Genomic DNA, 22,978 nt, shown 5'->3' with positions numbered 1-22,978 from the left:
ACAACTAATGCAGAACAAAGCATTACGGGCAGCATTAGGAATAACAAAATCTGACCACGTATCCAACATTAGGAGGGAGACTCATTGGCTTCCCATCAAGGCTAGAATTATTTTCAAAATTCTATGTGTCGCACATAAATGTCTTGCTAATAAAGCCCCCATTTACATAAACAACACCATCAAGAAGAAAACTCCCAGCAGAACCCTCAGATCCAACCACAGCGCTCTCCTCGAAGTCCCAAGGTACAAATATTCCAGAGGAGGAGGTAGTAGTTTCCTTGTTCTTGCCCCTAAACACTGGAACTCACTCCCTATCAACATCAAAAAGGAGGAATCCTTCATAGGATTAAAAAAATACTTTAAAACCTGGTTATTCAACCGATTCTAGCCATCTTCAAACCAGCAGCCTAGGCCCCAGCTAGTCCCACTAGGGTACTATCTTCCCACTGTGGTGGACAGAGCTGACACTGTAGATAACATTTGAATTGCTGCTTTCTTTCATACTGTGTATATCAAGTCTATGCCTTACGAACTATCGTGTTACGTTATTTTGTTACTAATATGTATCAACTATGCCTCCGTTTAATGCTAAAGATGTCTGCAACTACGCCGTGATACCCCAGGGTCTTGGCGTGTAATAAATGTAATAAATAAATAAAATAAATGAACTATGAGAAGACAATATTTAACTTGGGGCAATAGTTTTGTATGGTACAATAAAGAGAGCCTGCCTCTTTTTATGTTTTGTGTTTTGTTTCTGTCTCTTTGAGCGCCCTGAGGCCTGCGGGCGAGTGGCGCGATATATAAAAATTAAATGGATAGATTTAACTCACAGATCAACCACAAGATGCAACACACTAGTCTGGAGACAAAATTGGATCTGTTTACTGTGGATAACTTTGAAAATGTGTCCTCAAGCCTGTCTAATTTAAGAGTGCGTGGACAAGGAAGATCTAATACAAATAGAAGTACTAGCGGGAAAACCCACGTATATGATCTTAAGTAGTGGAGAAAAAGAGGCAACTAAGAACTGCCATTAGGGACATTAAAAAATTGGCGCTACCAATACATTTAGAATTAGAAAAAATGGGTAAAAAGATTCTCCACTTTAAGAATTGCAATCCTCAGCGGGTGAGACTTGATATATGATAGGTTATTTATAATGTGCTTAATACCCAGAGGTTTCTAAGCGCGGACCTGGGGATCAAACCTGTGTTGCTCTGTCGTATTGCTTCCAAGGCGAGCACGTTGCCCCTGGGCTATCCTCCCGAGACTTAAGCAACAAGATTCTGAACTGATACTAGCAAGTCTTAAATCCCAGGACATTGTTGATTTTTGGAACTTGGAGAATGCATGTAACCGCTCAAAACAGGGAGCTCAGATTAATGTGTTATCAGACCCACAATGGGTTAGTTACTGTTAAGAAAGAACATTATTCCCCATCATGGAGCATGTTTTACATAATCCCGATCTATAAGCATGGTTCTCGAAGTGAGCCTAAGAATTATCACCCCGTTTCAATTATTGAGGCAGACAGTAAAATCTTTGCCGCAATTTTGCTGAAACATCTTGAAATTTGGGCCAAGGACAAAAGCCACGGAACAATTAATGGTTATATTCTTAAACTTCTTCAGGATTCAGTTAAGACTGGTCGGTATAAAACCATTCATGTTGCCTCAATAGACTTCAGTGCTGCATTTGACCTGGTTAGTAGGAATCAACTTTAGTGGAAATTAAATAATTGGGCATTCCACAGGGCCTATTAAAATTGATAATTAGACTGCATGCCTCTACATCGATTCAGGTCAGGCTTAATACGGCAGAGGTCATGACTAAGTCTATTACAGTCGACAACGGTTCAAGACCGGGCTGCATTTTAGCGCCATGTCTTTTTAACCTCTACGTTTCGTACGCAGGGGAAGAAATTGGTAGCTCCTCTCTTGCGCCTCTAAAAATTGGGCCCATGAGAGTAGTCTGGACAGTATATGCTGACTATGTTCTCTTGTGCGACACTAGTGTGGTTGGTTTACAAAGGATAATCGGGGCCTTTGAGGGTATGCCAATACAAATGTATTTATTGATTAATGCAGAGAAAACCAAGATTCTGACCTTCATTTAAAAAAAGAGCTCCGCTCAAAGCAATTGGTTTTTTAGTGGTGAGAAATTGGAGAAGGTCAATAGTTTAATCTATTTAGGATTTTACATCTCCAGAACTTTGAATAGAGATAGTATGAGAAGTTATTGTAGTCCTCGACCTGAGTTGATCGGGCCGATGAAATAAGTAAATAATAAATAAATAATGTACATTTTGTTTGGTGGTCCTAGTTAAATATTTACAATTGAACAGTGATCCCAAAATTAACCTAAGGAGTGGAGGTGCACCCAACATGGATTGTCCGGATCTTACAAGTAATGGAAAGTAGGATCTGGAGGGGTGTTTTGGGTATACTAAATGCAGTTCCAACGTCTGCAATATCATACAAACTTCCTATTTGCGGCATTAAGTTGATGGGGAGATGGGAGTGGTTGGCTTTTTACTACAAAATGTTGGTTCCTTGTTCTGATTGGTTATATGAAGACCTGAACAAAATTATGCAACTAAGAACAGAGAATGAAGTTTATAATTTTGGCTGGCTGGTTTTGTGAACATTTTGTGCAAAATAGATTCATCCGAAGAATCTCCAGATATTACTCTTAATGGTGTCAAAAGATGTTTGATAAAATTTGATTGGTGTATTTTAAAGAATTAATTTCTTAGTCGAGCCAGTATGATCCATCTTCATCATAATATAAGGTTTCCGGGCCTTTTAGCTGTGTACTGGAATTTATTTCCCTGTCCAAAAGTAAGAAAGGTCTTTATGAGATTTAGATGGAATTTCTATAGAACTCTTGAAGTCGGGAATCGATTAAAGACACGTAGGTAGATACTACAAACTGTCTCTTTTGTGGCGAATAGGATACCACCAGCTTATCTTTAGGTACATATAAAAGTAACCAAAAATACCAAGCGTAAAAGGCTAGAGTGATTTGCACACTGTTAAAAAGTTACAAAAAGTGAAAGATAAAAAGGGAAACCTAATTTCCTAGTACGGATAGTCTGAACGACTGATCAGTTTCCCCTTAACAAATGAGCAAAGGGCATATTTATAGTACTGTCATGATGTGGAGATTGAATATTGTGCTTCCCTGCCTCAGTCCGCTCAACCCTTTAACATATGGGGTCCATATGTGGCGTACCTGATGTCTGTTGTTTGTCGCTCCACGGTGCTCTCCAGAGACTGAAGTTAGTAATTTACCATATTGTCACTGCAGGTATTATAGCTAATGTCACTACTTTATTCTGTATGTGTTGGAAAGAACTGCTGTCCACTTTTTGTTTTTGTTGAGTGTTTATAAACCAGTAAAATAATTTTATATTTTCAAAGGTCAGGGGAAGTGAAGCTGAAGGCTTTACTTCCCCTCTAAAAACAATGCAAAAAGATTGGGGGTCCATAGAAGCTATGGAAGAAAAGTTGACAAAAGAGAAATCTTTCCGAACAGTCATCCATCAGTGCCACCTTCAATTATTAATAAAGGCATACTGATAAAGGCTTCCTATCAAGGTTTCAAGCAGTGCTTATCGCTGTAAGCGAGTATCTGGGGTGGTCCTGGCAAGATAAAGGGTTGTGTGGCAGGCATTAGACTCCAGGGTGTAGTTGGACACAGGGGGGCAAACCACATACTAGCTTGTTGATAACAAGCACTCTGCCCCATGATGTGAAAAAGCAATCCACCATTAATGTGAATCGGGGACAGTGTAACCACTGTGATCGACAGCTTGGTCTCCCATGGATGGATCCAGGAGACAGATAGACGGAAGCAGGTTACAAGGGAACGAAACACTAGCTAACCAGGAAAGATCAGAGAAAGTAGAGAAGCCCAGAGAGGGAAACAAGGCATAAAGCAGCTGGAAGGCAAAGGGAAGTAGGAGTAAAAGACCAAGCACAGATGAGGCAAGGGAAGGCATCTGAGGGGACCAGAGAGCAGGACAGAAGACGGAACAGGAGCGGCAACTCGCTGCACAGAACAGGGTTGAGACGCTATGTCCATGTCTTCGGCAGTCCCCGAAATAGGGATTGGCACAGAAATGAGGTGCAGGTTGCACAATACATAGTTTCAGGCGGAGACAGGTAAGAGATTGCACGCAGTTTGCGAGTTAGAGGTTACAGGCAGAGCCTGATTGCACGTATACACGCAGGATGCAAGTTGCGTGCCTACAGAATGGATACCAGGTGCACATTCGCAGTTTGCGAGTTACGTATCTACAGACAGAGATTGGCTGCACAATTTACACGTAGGTTACGAGTTTGTATTTATTAAGTTACAGACGGAGACAAACGCAGGTAGCGAGTTACAAAGTAACAGAGACAAGTTGTACGCTTACACATAGGTTGCAGATTAAGTAGACCTGATGGCGGCAAGTTGCACATTGCCACAGATTGCGAGTTACGTTGATACGGACGGGTACACGTTGTACAATTCCATGAGGATTGGAGGTTACACTGTAACCAGATGGTTACAGAGAGGTGTGAAAGTGCAATGAAAGTCAAAGTCGATCGAGGCATGCCCTGCTTACTGTGTCCATATTGCAACATGGTGGATGAGCAGGATCATAGTAGCAAAATGGGGAACAGGTTGCAATGGGCGCATGCTGGCAAAGCTGCACTGCAGCTGCACTCATTACTGCTACCTCTTATGTGGATATCCTTGAGCAGTGTAACATGTTTAGATACTCTTGCATTACTTTGGGTTCGGGGGTCCCTCTTCATCCTAAATGTGCACGGTTCCAGAGTAGCATGCAAAACCTTGGGATATTTCCTTCAGGTGCTTGAATTACAGCCCATTCTGGTGTCATAACTTTAATGCACCCTCCTCGCTAACCATCTGTTGGTCATTAAAGTATCAGCTGTTTGCCCTTGCCAGGCTTTGGATCTCACTTGTAGGCTTCACGCAAAATCCCCATAAAAGGTGGCCTAAGCAACATCCATAATGATGCTCGGAGGGACTCTTTTGTGTCACTGGTCTGAAAAGGTGGATCATTTCCTCCTCCAAGAGTTCACTAGTGCATCATATAAACATGTATCAATACATTGCACTCCTCATGTAAGAGTCTCCCCACCCCTCTAGCGACATTGCAATTGTATCATGGTTGGACCAACCAACCAACCACTTACATATTACATAAGGTTGCTAAATATTCCTCTCCCAGCTCCAGCAACAGATAGTCTATTTGTGTGAAAGAGTGATACAGTGATGAATACAAAGTGGGTGATTTAGTAGAGGGATTATGCTCCCTCCAAATATCCATCCACAAATGGTGCTTCAGGGGCTGTCTACATTTTCTCTGCTTCCACCTCTTATCTGGGCATTCTCTTTAAAGGACTGCCAGTCCCAAATCTGGATTGGAAAACACATCAAAATCTCCTCCCAATAGTATCGAACAATCCGCCTATCTTTTTACCACCTTAAGACTGTCATTACGGAATGCTGACTGTCTCACGTTTCGTAAATATATTGTCTCGCTTCATATTTTATAACCTATTAATCCTTCTTGACACGGCCACAACCTTATCCATGCAACCCTGCAATTCAGAGATGAACATTTGAAAACCAGTATTCTTTAACTGCTTCCAATATTGTCCTGAATGTGTATGATGGTCCTGGTGTTCCTCCATGGTCAAGTCCCCTGGGTTCATGCAAAAGTGTTGCATCGATTTCTGGCTTTTAAAGATTCTTGCCTGCCCCCTGTGCAGGGATTATTTTAGCACAGTGTGCTCCTCACCCCTCCAGGTCTGGGATTAAATAAGAGTAGGGCCACAGCCACTTCCAAGTTCACCAGTCTTTTATAAAATCCCACACTCGTTCTGGAACCTTGTTTAAGTGGGACAGTAGCTGACATCTGTATGACAGTCACCTTCTCTTTCACCCTTGCCAGAGGGGCAGCACAGAGAAAGGAACCTCTTTCAATTAGGAGGGTACTCGACCTCTACACCCCCCACCCCACTCTTGGCCCAATATTAATTTGTTGATCTTGCCCTAATATGCCCAGTCGTTAGGCTCTCGCTTTGATATTTTTCAGCGCTGCAGTACATACCAGCACTGTAATTGTGGTCTTCTCTATCTGGGAGGGTGGAGGAGAAGGAACAGCTTCAAAGTACTTGCCAGGCTGCATGCTCCTTCATTTAGACTTCAGTGCTTCCTGGGTGCAGCCTGGAAGCTGGTGGCACCTTGAGTTGCACACCCACCTGGGGTTAAGTATGTCAAAAGAGAGGCCCCAGAGGGAGTCACGGCGCCCGGCCGGCATCAGCTGCTTCCTCCTCCTAGTGTCAGCATGCGCACTGCTGTCCCTCTACACTTCTGCACTACACCACCGGCCCTGCCTGTTCCACACAGCTTCTGTATTCACAGGGTTTGTGCCTCAGTCCAGCCACAAGCGGGTGTTGGCATAACTCTGCTTTGCCGCATGCTCTAGGGGAAGGCAGCAATGCTGTCAGCCCCAGTAACGGGGGTGAGTGGGGGGGTAGGTGGTCTCCATCGTAGCCTGGCGTGATGGGGAGGGCTTGGAGAAGCAGATTCAACAGATTGTCATCTTGCCTGCACCCCCTTGTGTCTTCCTATGAACACTTGCTTTAACTATACCATTGATGTAATATGTGAATTAGGTTTTATGACTCGCATGTCTATAGTGAAAATATGTAGTGTGCAGGACCTTGTATTACTGAATTAGGCACCACATGTCTCACTAGTTTCATAAGCCTCTGATGGCATGGAAGCAGCAAACCATGTCATTGACTGTTGAGAAGACTGATGGGAAAATGTGTGGTCCTCCGGCTCCATCCTGTTGATCAAAAACAGCTGATGAACGTACCCTTTAATTGGGTACAGGTCTCTGAGAAATGCAAGATTTCCAGTGTTTTCTGCTCTGGCTACTCAGAAGTGTCAGCCATTCAGATTCCCTCACTACAGAGACAATATGTTCCCTTTGCCAGGCAGAAATAGCTCTGCCATCAGTAACAACACTTTCGTTCTAGCAGGGTCAGAGTTTTCACACACAGATATACTCAAAGAGATGCTTCCATGCCTTCTGAGCCCTCTATCCCAAAACCTTTTAATTGAGAACTTTCTTCACATGTGAACTCTGTGGGTGGAGGCGGAGGTTGCGTGACGAATTGAAAAATCATGGATCAATGTTCGTGGATTACTTTGGATGAATTTGTCAAACAAAATGTTTGTACTACTTAAGAAATACTGCACAGGTAACTGTTTTTTTCTTTTTAAAGAAAATCCATGATGGATGTTCCTCACTAAATAAGTCCATATAAGGCTTCATTTCAATACATTGGTAAGGCTGTCTAACCAGTTGGATCCTTGTAAAATCTGTTTTATTTAGTGATAGAGTCTAGTAAGGGCAACTCTAACAAGGCCGTCTTTTTTTCTGTAGAGTTGTCTGTTGGAGACTATTGTATGTCCAAACTCTGAGCCATTTTGCCAGCCATTTATTCTCTTAAATTTGGAAGTACAGTGGTGTTCAAATCTTTTAGTTTTGCTGCAATAGCATCTACTTATTTTGCTAATTTGCATTACACAATTGTTTGATTAACTTGTGTTGATGTGTAGTCCAATATTTTTCCACTTTGTATATTCATTGCAGATCAAATTGTTCAAGATGGAATTACATTATATCTGCTTCAATCCGTTAATCAGATGCTATCTTATGCAACAAAGGAACGCATTGATTTTTTACCACACTACGATACGCTTGTCAAAAGTGGCATGTATGAATACTATGCTAGCGAGGGGCAAAATCCATTACGTAAGTATTATTTTGATATTAATGCACATTGGACACTTGTACAGTGTATAGACTGTTTTATCATTATAATTGGAATGTTTGCCAAAGGATCTTCTTTTCTACTGCAGGCAGTCAATTATAGAACCAAATCTGCATACCTGTGAGCAAATACAAATTAGAATGTATATCCAGACAACATAGAATACACACGTCAAAAGCAATGTAAACTCTTTCTCGAAATGCAACTTGGCCATGTATGATAAGGGGTTTGCCCAAATACTGTTTTAAAATAAAGATTTTTATGCACATTTCGTTAGTCCTGGGGAACGTACACGGAGTATGCTTTTGTTAGACTAGTCAGGAATGGTTCTAGGGGGCAGGGCAGAGAGTACATTTGATTCTAATCAGCCCCTTCTAAATCACACAAGTGTGGTTCTAGTTTTACTAGAATGTTCTACAAATTATTTTCCATCTTCTCAGACCATGTACAATTATCCAACAGGCAACTCTCACTTTCTAGTAGAGAACAGGACTCTCGTCATTGGCGCAGAAGCTTTACTGGATGTATTGGAGAGTGACTTTCAGGAAAGGCTGAAAAGCTCATCCCGAGATGTCTAAGTGGCTCCCACAGCTAAGAGCTACCTTCCATCTGCTAGACATGGCATATGTGGTGTGTGGTATAGGATATCGATCCCCTTTCATCAGAAGTATGTGTACTGAATTTGTGTCATCCCATGCTGAAGTAGGTTAAGCATTGAGGAAGATCAGTGTGTACAGGTGAGGACATTTGACATTTTGTGACTGGGTTGAAGTATTTCCGCCAATCGAACATCACCTTGGGTGGCTTGCTAAAGGTAGTGCTTTTTCATCCTATGAAGCCCCTCTCATTCCCTCTGGTGTGTTAATAAAAGTAGCACGCTTTGTTCCAATAATACCCCGATGATGCAGATAGTTTCAAGGATGATTGTCATTCTCCCTTGCCTTTTTTTGTGTTAGTGGATATCCAGTGTCCAGACCCTTGGTTGGCGCAAACGTGGTTTTCTCAATCGGAGTAGTATCCTTGACTATTACTAGACATACTAAAGGGAGCATGGAGTAATCGGTTTATGTTCCTTTCTCGTCCTAAAAGTGGTGTGGTACAGTATCTGAAGGCCCATAGACATGTGCCAATACAACTACATCCCTGGGTAGCATAAGGAAGCTGCATGTACCAGTCTCTTCCCTTACAGTGGCAAGATGGGTCGGATGGAACATGAAGCACATTTCCAAAACCGTACTGACACCATCAGGTGGTTGAGTTGGTGAAACATGAACTGCTGCATTGAACTTGGTACGCTGCCATTATGTGGCAAACACCAGTGGGGCGAGGGCTTAAGCCCATTTTAAAAACATCCTCTTGTACATACCATCCACAGAGCAGGAACAGTAGCCCAGATTGGTTAGGAAAAGGAGATCAATCCCTAGGAGGGCTATTAAACGAAGAACAGGTTGCATGAAGTGTGAGTGTACTGGGTGAGGTCAAATGTGGAGGGCGACCACAAGACCAGCAAGAGAAAGGAAGGAGCAGTGGCTTGTGGAGGATACTGTTGGAGCAGGTGAGTTGTTGGTTTAAGAGTGCTACTGGGTTTGCAGTTTATGCTTGTTTTTGTGACGAGTGAGTAGAATAAGGTAGTTTAAGGATTGAATGTGAAGTGAAAGATAATGGGTTAAAGGAGGTTATTTGTCTAGTGGCAGGTGGAGGAGTGCAGCGGCAGGCGGGGCGAGTGCAACAGCGGGCGGAGGAGCATAGTGGAAAGAAATACTGAGTAGAGTGGGAGACGTGGCTGCTTTCTGGGCAGGGATGAGTAGGAGTGAAATATCGGTGGGACCAAGGTTTGGAGGCAAGAGAAAGTGAAGGAAGTGGTAGTAAAAGTAGAGGAATAGAGGTGAGTGGGCATGGTTGATCTAGCCTGGTTAAAACGGTGCAAGGCACTAGCCAAACTCACAGTACAACACTATCCTTTAGTTGGAGTAGGGAAAGTTAGGCAGTCCTGGAGGGAGGTGAAAGAGCCTCGGTTTAGGGAAACAATCTCTAGTACAAGTGAAGCTATTAGGCACTAGGGATTCCCCATCAGTAGAACTAACCTGGGGTTACAGACGCCTGGTATAAGGAGGAGGTTTGTGGGAGGTTGAAAGAGAGCGGTTTGGCCCTTGGCCCCAAAAATAAAACCCTTGAACTGTCTGAAACACTTAATAAAGAATATGAAGCATTGAAGGGTTCCGGCTCTAAATCCCACAAATAAGAGATTGACTTTACAGAAGTCATCCGCAAAGTCCGGTGGAGGCTTTCTATAAGCCCCTCATGCTGTTCAGCCCTGCCACCACATTCCTCTCTTCCCGACCACTCACCTCACCCAGTTCCGCCATCCTCTTCTGGCATCCCTCCAGGTTGCGATCACGAACAGACATGCACTCAGTTGCACAATGTGGCGCTGCCTTTTGTAGGTTGATTTTATCAGGGACGCCGTCTAGGGACCGTAATTGCATGGAAGGCTTTAATGGCATTGTGGTATGGAACGCCTAAGTGGCATGGAAACCATAAAAGATGTGGATGTCCTAAAGGTATGGCATAAAGGAATCCCAAATTATTCCAAATACAGGTCTTCTATCAGCGATCCTATGCCAGAATCTTTCTACTTTTTCCATAAGTACATTGCAGCTATTGATTTTAACTGGCTTTTTTACGCTCCGAGAAACATGAGTGCACTGGCTGTTATCGATAACTGACAGCAAATGTCATGTGTGTTACTGAAAAGTACAATCAATTTTTCACAGCTTTTCTGTGATGGAGATTGGGGATCTTATGCAGATAATAATCTGCCAAAGAAGTTCAAAGGCAGGCTGATTATAAATAGAAAGCACACTCACCAGGATGAGAAGAATGGTACGTAGGGATGATAACATTATTACAAAAGTGTATGAGTACAGTAACAGACCGGGTAGGTATCAATGCAGTTTTGTAGCTGGGAATAACAAGATAAAGAACCTTTATATATATTTTTCTTTTTTAAACAGAGCATGGCCTGACAGTCGCAGACTCATTAATAGCCTATGTGCAGTATTTTTGACACTGGAGTCAAACATCTAAGCATTTAGGAAGACCTCAAAGCAGGGCATTGCAATGGTCGAATCAGCTGGAAATAGAGCTGTTGATTATGGCAACTAGCAGAAAACAAGAAAGAACATCTGCAGAGTGGAGATGGAAAAAGCATGATTGATCCACTCTCGAAATGGGAGTGAATAAAGTTAGGGTGGTATCCACCTTTACCCATAGACATTTCACATCTGAAGTCAATGGTGTGCAGTTATTTAGGCAAGAGAGAGACAGTGTAGGGGATCATAAATCAGGTTTTGAGAAAGTAGTTGCAACCTTGGTTTTAGAGCCTTTAAGTTTCCGCTTGTACAGGCACATTCAGGAGTCAATACAGGCACGTTCATGAGTCAACAGAGAAAAGGCAAGATTTCAAATTAAAGGGAATGGTATATTAGTTTCCATCCAGCTGCAGTATTGTCTGTCTTTCATCAACATACATAAAACAAATGCATGCCAAATGGATGAGCCAGAGGAGTTGTACACATGTGGAAAATAACTGGGGATAAAACTCCTTCCATAATCGCACAGAGAAGAGGGATCCATTCAGAGAGATAGAGAGATGTGTTGAGAACGATATGCGAGAAAAGATGGAGTACACCAGTTGCCTAGCCAGCAAGCACCTAATGGTAGACTTTTTTGGCAGCAGCTGATTGGTCAAAAAGGATCTGGCTTTGATTGAGGAGATGAGGAATCTAAATATGTCTTTAAGCAATGAGACCGTAACGGTTCCAGGTTTTTGCACAAATAGAGGAAGTTGAGCGGAAATATTCAGTTTTTTTTACTTTTTATTCGATTTTCAGTCACAAGATTTTACATAAAATAAATACATAGATGTGATATTCAAATGTTAAAATCGATAGTAATTACTATCTGTGTTACAATCTCTGAGTGAACCAAAACTATAAATTGAGCTTAAATTACATTGACTACTTATGTACCAAAGGTGGGAGGTGGAGGGGAGGAGGTAGGAGGAAGTACGGAAAAGAAGGAAGGGAATGTGTGAATGAGCCAATCTGAACAAGATTTTTTTTTTGGCAAGATCTGGGTTCAATCCGATGGTATCGATATCACGCATACATTTTTTATTTATTGTACATTTATTAGGCGTTTATAGAGTAAGTCAATTCTGTTTCAAAGCGCCCTCAGGGGTACGGGGAGGGAATATGGGATTGAAAACAATGAATACAGTGGAAGATAAAGACAGACAAACTATGCCTTGTGAGTATTCAGAACGTGCAAGTGCTGCAAGAAGAGGGGAAGTGGGGTTGGGGGTAGTGCTGGAATGTATGTCTGTGCTCGTGGGTGAGCAGCCGATAAAGTGCATAGTATGGTAAGTGCTAGTGCAAGCCTACAGGATGAAGGCCGCTGGGTGCCGAGACCAGTGCTGTGAGGTAGGCAGAGGCTGGGGCGATTGGGTGTGGGAGGCCAGGGCCCCGAAGGATACATATACATAAGAGCCCTGTTCACCAATAACAGCGACTGTGATATTAGCAGAGTAGGGAAGAAGGAAGGAGGCGGTGAAGAGGAAAGTCTTGAGGAGCTTCCGGAATTTGAGGAAATCCTGCTGAAGAGGAAGGTGTAGGCTGTTCCATAAGAGGTTACCACCTGAAGAAAGTGATCCGGCCCTCTTGTTTATCAAAACGCTTTACACACATACCAAAGAGGTCTAAAGGGGGAGAGTATTTAGTAAGACAAAGTTGCAGATAACGTGGTCTCAGACCACAGACAGCCTTCTGGATGATGCAGAGGGATTTTAATTTAATCCGTGCTGCAGCCAGGAACCAGTGAAGAGTTTTTACGGCAGGATAGATGCAGTCCCTGGGCTTAAGGCCAATGATAAGTCTTGCTGCCCTATTCTGGATTAGCTGGAGCGGAATTAGGTAGATTCAGGAGAAGGCGATAGCAGTAGTCCAGCCTATAGAGAACCAGGGCTCGGGTAACATTGCGCTTCTGGGGGAAAGTGAGAAAAGGGAGAATTCCTCTGAGAAGGAAGAGTTGAAAGTGGGACTTCTTGGTAATGTCCTGAGTGTGAGGGAGGAAGGAGAGGGATTAGTCGAAGATAACTCCAAGGTTTATGGCTTCAGATGAAGCAGCAGCGGGAGTGCCCATAGAGGATGGCCAGGGTGAGGGGGGAAAAAGAGGGAGCAGGGGTCCCAATGGGAATTATCTCAGTCTTGCTGGCATTGAGGCAGATATCTTTTGGAAGTGCACCAGAACTGGATGGCAGCTAGGCATTCGGGGATGATGGAAGATGCAAGAGAATCAGCAGGAAGTTGGAAAGAGTTGTCATCTGCGTAGCATTGGAAGTTGGCAGAGGAGGCAGACATGAGGAGTCCCAGCTGAGCAAGGTAAGTGTTGGAAGAGCCAGAGGCAGACGTTTGAGCCCTGGGGGGCACCACAGGTGAAAAAGGAACTAGGTGGGGAGAAGGTGCCCAAAATGACTTGGGATGAACGGTCAGTTAGGAAGGTCGTCCGCCAGTCCAGTGCCCTCTCCGAGCTACCAAGGGTATCATGGAGCTGTTTTATGAGGATAGAATGGTTGACCGTATCAAAGGCAGACATATCATTAAATGGGCCCCAAATCTCATACTATTCTAAAGTATTTTTTCTCATCAATTATACTTTTTCTTTTATCATTCCTATGTCCAATCGTCATGTATAGGTTTACATGAGCCTTTCCATTAAAAAAATAAAATATTTGATATTATTAAGCCCTATTTATCCAGTATTTTCTCTTATTCAAAATATGTGGCATTGTTAGCAGTCCTAAAACACAAAATAATGGTGACTGAGGAATGTTTTATATACCCTATGATCATCTCCATTCATTGCAAGACGTCTTCCCAACATTAACGTTCCACATTCCCAGGACATAAGCAAATGTGTTATTTTGTTCTTTTTCTTTTCTTTTTTTACATATCCGAAGATGTGAGTTTAGTCTTTCATTCTTGATGGTTTCCAGACGATGATTGAGTTATATCTCAGATCTAACTCTTCTTCAATATGGAACTAATTTTTACATATTTTCAGCCGTTCTTGGTCTGATATTGACACAGTCATCTCATTTCTCTTAATTTGACCATTGTGGACCATGATTATGAAGGCTAGGTAAGAGCTAGTAGTATATTGCCAAAGCAGGTATTGGGTGTCTTTTTAAGAGATGGCTCAATTCTGGTTCATCTTGCAGTTTCGCATTCATTGGTGAAAAAATTGATGTGAAGAAATGAGTCAATATTCGGCATCTTTGAATTTAATTTGCATGCAGCTTATGTTTAAAACACAAGAAGCCAAAATCAATCAATGAATTTCCTTCCAGACCATCTATGACCATCCAAATTGCAGCCGTTTTCCAGGAGCGCCAATGTTTTAGCTTATTTCCCCATACAATTGCCAGATTATACAAGAGGTATGCCTCCTATGATAATAGACATATTTACATCCATTCCTTTATTTGCAGACTTTCAAACATCTCTAGTTTGATGAACTGTCGTTGGGTGTAAGGTTGTGCTGTTTCTCTGAGGTTTTCCCATTTTCAATAACCAATCCAGAAGGTCGGCAAACAGTGCATATTTGAATTCTCCTTGCCAGTCTCTTGGCTTTGCCACAGAGTGTTCTTCCACACAACTCAGTCTGTTCTCAATTTTCCACCGCCTTGCTTTCACAAACTTCATAAATGTTCGTGGTAATGTTAAAGCGCCTATACAGTGTTTAAAGCGCTCAAAGAGGGTGGGAGCATGGGGAAAAAAACAGTCGCTCGGAGCCCTTGAAATTCTGAGACGATAATAGCCTGCACAGGCAGAGTAAGTCCATATAATACATTTAATAGTTGAGACACAGCAAATAGGCCTGATGGCGATTCTGCAGTTTTACCAAGTGCAATTAAGGGGTAAAGAAAGGGAGAACAGACCGACTATCTTCCGACACGATGCAGTCGGATCGTGCAAGTGCACAGACGGTCGCAGGGAGGGGGAGGTCCAAGTGCACCCAGTTGGTGGAGACTGGGGTAGTGCAGAGAGAGCTACTCTGTAGGGGTTATTTATCAAGTGCAGTGAGGGAGGGTGGGGTGCAGGGCCCTGAGGCAAGTGCGAGCGAGGACCGGCAGGGGTGCCCGGGACCTGTCAGATTCTGAGGTACACCAGGTGGCCAGCCAGCAAGCTGTAAGGCAAGGGAGGGAGAGAGGGGAAAGAGCAGGAGCTAGGTTAGCAAGGTGGAGGGAGAGAGAAGGAAGAGGAGAAAAGGAAGGTCTTGAGGAGTTTCCGGAACTTAAGAAGATCAAGACGAAGGGTGGCAGGGAGGCTATTGCATCACTTGCTTTACACTTTATTCATAACATTGAATTCTTTGCCTTTAAATGTTCATTACGTATGTTTCACACTTATTTCATTTTCATTAATGGGCTTCTCAAAGCTTTCCTTCAGTTTTGTATTCAATAATACTTGTAAAGCTTTCTTTATTTTGATATTAAATAATACACATTTCTTATTTAAGTTTATACACTTTAAATGTGAACGTTTGTTCGTAGTATTTAAAAAAAATCGTACTTTGGGTTCACAATCACTTGCGCATACATTTCCTTTCAACCAGCATCACCATATGTCTTGCAGTAGCCAGAGGAGTGCTCTGGTACGAGTCTTTCTCTCTTTCTCTTTTTCTCTCTCTTTTTCTCTCTTTTTCTCTCTCTTTTTCTTTCTTTTTCTCTTTCTTTTTCTCTTTCTTTCTCTCTCTTTCCCTCTCTTTCTTTTTCTCCCTCTTCCTTTTTCACCCCCCAGCCTAGCTTTGATCCTTTCGCACCCCGCTGTCACAGCTTCTTTACAACACACGCCAGGGTGCTGGCCTCCAGGCATTACCCTCCTCGGCAGCCGCCTTGTTTGCAGGAATTCAACCCCCTCAGGCCTGTATTTCCTGCTGGGTTCCCCTTTCTCGCGGTCGGCTCCACCTTTTATGCACCTGTGATCCATTAACTGGTTGCAGGTGCGAGCCCTTGTGTGCAATTTCCTGACTAAAATTACTGGTGTTATCTGGACATGCCATCTCATAATAGTTTCCAGGCCTGTTCCTCATCTCAGTACCAGAGTGGTGCAACTACATGTTAGTGTACACAACTCCTAGTCGCTTCTTCCTCGTCCCAGTACTAGAGTGGTATGACTGAGGGCAAATAAAAGGAAGTTATTGGCAACAAACTATAAAGGTAGGGGGGGTAAGGTTTGCTCTCCCAAGGAAAAGCGGGATATCATGTCTCGGCTGCAGTGATCCTCCCTCGCCTCTACACCCCCAGAGTTGGGATCCTAAAGCAATGGCGCTTCCCTGGCCACCTGAGAAGAGGATCCAAGGGGAGTAGATGGGAGGATGCCCTCCTGTTCCTCACATACGCTTCGCCTACAGGTTGGATGATTCAGGTAGCTCATCTCAGACTGTACGTTCCCTTTAAGGTTTCCCATGTTTATCCCTATCTAGGCTACTTGAAAAACCCATTGATCGAATTGGGGTAAATTAGTTCCTAGAATGAATTGGACCGGTAAACTGGGAATTATGGCCATAGTGATCTTTATTTCTTTTCCCAAGATGGTTAAAGGGATTCGGGTTTGAGGATATTTTTTAACCTGTCCGTGTATACACCCAACTTTTTCATTTTCCAACCTCTTCCATTGTTGAGGAAGGAAGTCGGATCTTACTGCACATCCCTTGGTTCTGCTACCTAGTTGGGCCCAAACATTCCTATTATTGATAATAACTGGGACTTTATATGTGGTGTTACTTCAAGCGTATAAAGAAATGGTAGTTCCATGTTCTATAGTCTGGGTATTACCGACCTCTTCAGAAGTTATCCCGGTATCCTCACCCCTTATATCATATGCTTGCTTTTCTGCTGAGGGTAGGACTGATGGTACAATTTTTTTAAGGGGCAATACTTTGTGGAGTGATCCACTTTTCCACAAATAAAACATTCTGATCGGTACCGATGGGAAACCCCAATTCCTGCCAGGAAGGATCAAGTTCATCCTTGCTATCATCTGAACAGAAATTCTCTACTTTTGTTTCAGTGGTCCCCTTGTCATTGGAGGAAGTTGGTCGTTTTGATCAAATATTTCACTAAGTTTTATTGCAATGGTGTTTGCTATTTCCTCAGAGTGGATATCGAGGATACTGGTACAGAGAGGAAGGTGGTCTTCCTGGGAGTTCTGATTTTCTGTGGGTTTTAGACCTTGTGATTCATTGGGAAAAACAATTCTTGAAACCCTTTAACTACCCTGTTCATGACATAACAATTCCTCGCTAGAAGGAGGTTTTGGTAAAATAGATGGATACGTTTCTTCTAAGAAAGGGTTTTCATTTTCCATTTCTCTATCTGGGTCTATGCGAATCTGATCTCGGGAAGGAGTTAAGAAGATGGTAGTTTCAGGTTTCAAGTGAAGAGGGATCGGCAATGATGTTGCAAGTATTAGAAGGTTTTCTCTCTTCCACTATTGGTTTTGACTCTAGTTAGATCGTAACTAGAGTCATGGTTTTTCTCTACTACCAACTTAAAATCACATGAATAGGTTTCTTGGTTCCACCTCCCACCTCGTGGTTTGTCTGGAGTGTTCCAGGAAAGTTTCGTACACCAGGAATCCTACCAGCTCACCCTTCAGGATTTGCATCAGCTTGTAAGATCGGTTCAAAAAGGCAATGTTTATTTCATCTCCACTGGATAAAAGTGTTAACACCATTAATCTCCTCTTCCATCTTGTTTCACCTAGGGGCATAACGTATATAGGGAAATGTTTGCGTTGTCCCTATTGAGATTTGGCATTCATGAGGGAAGAAAAGATTATAGATGTTACCTTCCACACATTTCCTGGTGGGGAGGATGGCTTGGGACGTCAAGGGGGAAAAAAAACGGATTCCTACTCTCTGACCCAAAAAAAATGAAGGCATCCTCTTGATCTTTTGTAGGTTTTACCTCACGGGTGGACAAGATGACCTATTTAGATTCCCCCCCAGGTCTAAGGTTAAGATAATGGGAACCTGTATTGGTTTCTTGGAGGTCTGGTTCACAAGGGAAAGAAGGGACGTTCCTTTGGGCAAAGGCGAGCTCGGGACAGGTCTCAGTTTCTTCTCTAACTCTTCTAAGTTCAGGCTCCGGAGCAGTATCTGGTGTATCAACCGCCTCCCCGAAACCCTGAATACCTCTTTCTACTTTCTCCTTACCAGTTTCTTCCTTGATCCTAGGGAACATTGCCCTCTCAACCACCCCTTGAACAATTGTGTACCCTTGATGAATTTGGAAGGGATCTTCTCCATGGTTCTGTAACAACAACTTAACATCACCTCTAAGCTCTGGGTCAACAACCTTAGCCAGCACATCCGTTCCAAACCTCTATGCAAGTCCTGATTTAGGAGCCAATCTAATTGTCAGGGTTCAGTTTGATTCCTCTTTGTCTGGTCATAGATCGGTCACACACAGGAAGAAACATTTCCGAATCCCCAGTAGGTTTAACAGTTTACATTTGAATTCGGGATTCTCATTTGAACCTCAGAACCATGGTTGGTCCCTGTTTACCCGTCCCTTCAGAGAACGCTATGGGTTGCCTTGGAGACGCTGGCGCCCTTTGCATTCACATAGGCATTCAAGCCTACAGCGGCGCGTTTTGTGTGCAGTCAGCTGATCTGTATATAAGCCCGCCCCCGCTGCACGGCGCTGCTTCTGAATTTGTAATTTCAAAGCTACGATCTTGTTACCTTGTTTTCAAGCTCTTCGACCCCAATGTCTGCTCTGTGACCTCCCTTGCCTCGTTCTTGTCATTTGCCTACTTGGTATCTGTTGTTGACTCGAACATCCACGGACTGCATTCGTCTCATACCTCACGTCTTCAGAATTCATCCAGACCAATCATTGGTAAGCACACAACTGTCTGGTTCTTCCTTTTTCTTACTATCCTGTACTCATGGTAATAGCCACTTCTCTTGTTTCAGGATACTCGCCAATCTAGCTTGGAACTTATCAGTCCCAGTCTACATTTCTTGCTTGTGAGTATCTGCTCATCATCTTGCTTAGTTATTTCGTTGTCTTGAGTCATATGTTAATACTTGGTTAATTTCTCTTGCAGCCAGCTGTCTGGGTACCAGGGTGTACCAATATTTTCAGGCAATACTCGCCTCAATCTGTCCTTTTGTACTCTTGAGGGGTAAATTGTCAGAAAGACTCATTTGCATCACGACGTGTTAAGCCACCACTGCTGGATTTAGTCCTTGGGCCCTAACACTAATAAAGGTTTCAGGGGACAGAATTGGGATCAAATCAGTAGGTATCAGTCTTCTTTCACCTGGTTGAATAATGTCATCCCTACTGCTACAAATATCAAACCCAATAGAGCCCTTCGTGGCTACTGATGGGTCTGATGCTCTGGCACCTAACTTCTTAAATCTTAGGGTTCCCCAACTTGTATCGGTTAAACTGCACCCCACCTGTGGCTCCATTTGTAAAGGCATCATAAAGCAACAGACAGACAACAGATTTAAAGGTCAAACAAAATGTATTTGTTAACTTAAATGTCAGGACCAACTTGCTGTGTGCTAAGGTGATATTTCCCTTCCTAAAGAAACTGACAGTCCGAGTCACTAAGTTCAACTTAAGTCAGTCTGTGTCCAAAACCTATACGTGCCCTCACAACCAAGCTATATAATGTGTAGGGATGTCAGCAACAAATGAAATAGTGTTCCAAATATAGTTATGAGCTTCTTCCAGTTCTAGGCTTACTTTCCAGCTCCCCTTCCCCAAGTTCAAAGCACTTCCAAAAAAGCCTCATGGTCCTTTCCCCAAGTAGACAACACAGTTTCAAAAAGGCTTCACGGTTCCCTTCCCCTAGCCTACAATTCTTCCAGCTTGCCAATGTACAATCAGTTCAAGTCCCTTAATTCTCACAACCAGTTCCATGTCACCTTTATAATCCATGAGAATCAGTAGATACAGATTGCTATCTTTTCCATTCACTTAAGCAATCTTAGTCACAAGTGAAGATTCCTTATCTGGATTTTCCTTGACTTTTGCAGACAGGGAATCCTCGGTCTAGGCACAGTTGTTGGACCACAGAGTCCACCCTTTACAGGTCACGCAACTGATAACCCTAGGTTTCTTGCCCACAGTTTTCTCTTTCATCAGCCTGTGCTTACACTGAAGTCTTTGTCAAGAACGGAGGAGAGCATTATGCCTTAACTTTATTTCTACTCTCCCTGCAGATTTAAATCTTCATGTTCATTCAATAATATAAATATATCTATTTTTTGAACCTCAAACAGAAAAACATGAGCAAACACTTCACATCCGATGAGCCCCAGTTTCTCTGGTAGTCCCATGTCCATATCCTGTCTCTGGGCTAAATGAGCTGCTTCCTGCCTGGTCCCTTCCTCTTCTTTTTCTGCTCATCCATGAGAGAAGTGGCATTTTCTATTAGCTCCAGTAATTGAGTGTTTTACAGTGTAAAGTTTTGTGTACTTAAACAATTATCATTATTTACGCGAGTGCATGTGGAAGTGAACGTTTATTTACAGCGATTTGCACAGTGCGCTATGATGTGTGGATTAGGGTTTCGTTCTTAGGAGATCCGTGTTTCCTTCCAGGTGCGCGTGGTGACACAGCACGCAGCTTTGATCTATGTACATAAGTGGATCGCATTCTGGAGAGCGCGGCTGGACCTGCGAGTCTCTAACTCACTGCAGGGCACATGGCCACGCTCCGTTGAGCAGCCTCCCGTGGCCGAACAAAGTCTTTTCCAGCTTTGTTTTGGGTGCCCGAGTACTTGGAAAGAGAAACTTGCTCGGAAACGATCCAGAGAGCCTAAACACGCATAGAGGTGCATTCCTCTAAAAGTGGAAATTTTCTATGCACATTCAGGAGCGAACACATCCGGCACACAAGCACCGTTCGCTCGGCTACTCGTAGAACATAAGCCATGCAGTAGCGACGCAGCGAGGCGCGGACTCCAATTAACGTGCACAAACCACAGAGAGCGGCCAGACAGATTGCAGAATGCGTTTGCAAGCACAATACAGCCACAGCAGAGGCTCAGTGAATCAGGTCTCGGCTCCAGCTCGAAGAAGTAGACTGTTGCAGGAGCTGCTCATAGCAGCAATGTAATAAGGAGCAGTTCTGAGGGAAGTGAGGATCCAGCACCAAGAGGAGCATATTAGACAGCCAACTGAGGCTGTGGACATTAAATATTTTCTTATCCCCATAAGGCAGCCTCCCCCCCCAACCTCCCAGAGGAGGTGCCACTCAGCGTGCCGAGTCTAGGCATCCAGGCACTTGTACATCGTAGATTATGGAATCAGATGACGGGAGTGTGGGAAGACGAGACTAGGTGTTCTCAGAAGAAGACTCTGAGCTAACTCTTAGTTTTATAAGTGTTGGGATACTGTACTAAACAGAGAGTCTCCTAGGGGGTGCACCCACTCCAGGATAGGCTGGAAGTACTGGAAAACTTAATTGGGGCGGCCTTAGGAAAAAAGGGCCCAGATGTTGACACCAGCACGTCCTCTGAACAGCCTACCACTAAGGCGACTGATCGAGAGAGACCAGACCCGTAAGAGAAAGTGCTATTTCGTCTCCCCCGGGACCTATCAAGGAGGGTAACCGAGGCTGTGTATGCATTTGAAAAGCTGAAAGACGCCTTCATGATGCAGTCAACCGTGCTGAGCCTCCTTCCCCACTCCCCCAGGGGCACAAAATATAGGGGATTTCTACGCCTCCTTTGAGTCTGTAGTAGCAGACTGGAAATCCTCACATACGTCAAAGAGTTGGAAGAGGAAATGCAAGGAGAAGCATTTGGATGAACCCAAAGCGGAAGTCATGGACATATTTGACGCAGAATCCATTGTGCACCCGAGGTCGAATGACTGGCTACCTTCTGCAAGGGTGGCATTGTATATGGGCCAAAGGCTCCGTAAGCCGGTCGCTAAAGAGGTGAGATTACGGATGCACTGGGAGTGTTCCAGGCCAGAATTTCCAGGAAAGGTAGCAGAGACACCGGAACTGGACCCTAAAATGATTACGTTCATATCCAAGGCCCCAGAGATCTTAGAAAAGGTATAGACAGAGCCTGGAAAGGTTGCCAAGAAAAGGTCCTAGATGTGACCGGTCCCATTGCTAAGATCATAGACCTCGTGGAAAGAGCCAGTGATCCTGGGGAGCCCGTGGACCCCAACACCCTAGCCAATTGGGCTCAAGGGCAGTATGCCTCCTAGGAAACGCAAATTGCGCCCTTTCGACCGAAAGGAGAAGAGGCCTCATATTGAGAATAGATTCTAAACTGGGGAATTTAGCATTGTACGAAGCTGCCAAAGCCGCTCAAGGTTTTCTATTTGGTGAAGCTTTCCCAAAGAAATGGCAAGATTTGTGGGCACCTATACGGCCCTTGAGAAAGCACAAACGGCCATTAAAAAGACCCCCCCACCCCCCCAAGAGTTTTTGCCGGGACCTGTCGCAGCAGGGGTTGTGCGTCTGGTCGCTTTCACTCTCAGAGAGAAGGCCTCAGAACCCGAGGGCTCATTAATGGGTGTCCTGGCAAAAAGACACCTTTTTCTCCAGCATAAGGGTGCAGCAATCGTGGATGCAGAGGACAAGGATATTATAGTCCCCCAGGAACACAGTCTGGTGAGAATAGCAGACACCTATCCCCCGGTGGCAGGGGCCGGGCGGAGGACATCGTTCTCTTACAAAATTGGTGAATGCTTTCAAGCAATTCATAGCTGCTGCAGACAGTAGCTGGCTTTCAGATAGACTTTGTAGTGAAGCAAGTACAGCAAACCAAAGCGATTAACTCAAGCGCACGAGGAGAGCAATCTACTAGAGAGGGAGTTGAGACTGTTAGCGTGCAATGGCATGATAGAATGCAGAGGTAGCCTTCATAAGCAACATGTTCCTAGTGCACAGAAAGGAGAAAGTAAGACTGGTTATAAACCTGAAGGAACTCTGTGGCTGGCTGGTCCACAGGCACTTCAAGATGGAAGGAGTGCACCTGCTCAGGGACATCCTCTGA

The 22,978-nt window shown here is 43.8% G+C and overlaps 1 protein-coding gene across 2 annotated transcripts in view; it reads left to right on the top strand.

Annotated features, from left to right (window-relative positions):
• Nucleotides 1–22,978, top strand: part of SMCHD1 (structural maintenance of chromosomes flexible hinge domain containing 1) — a 3,133,956-nt gene that overhangs the window by 101,093 nt on the left and 3,009,885 nt on the right. For both annotated transcript variants that reach the window (XM_069620859.1, XM_069620860.1), the window contains exon 3: nt 7,691–7,852. In XM_069620859.1, coding sequence (XP_069476960.1) covers nt 7,691–7,852 — 162 coding nt within the window. The remainder of the gene's footprint in view (nt 1–7,690; nt 7,853–22,978) is intronic.

This window comes from Ambystoma mexicanum, chromosome 5q (assembly GCF_040938575.1).
Source record: "Ambystoma mexicanum isolate Mex_15411 chromosome 5q, UKY_AmexF1_1, whole genome shotgun sequence".
Taxonomy (NCBI): domain Eukaryota; kingdom Metazoa; phylum Chordata; class Amphibia; order Caudata; family Ambystomatidae; genus Ambystoma; species Ambystoma mexicanum.
The sequence above is the reverse complement of the archived record's forward strand: the minus strand, read 5'-3'. Positions and strand labels throughout refer to the sequence as shown.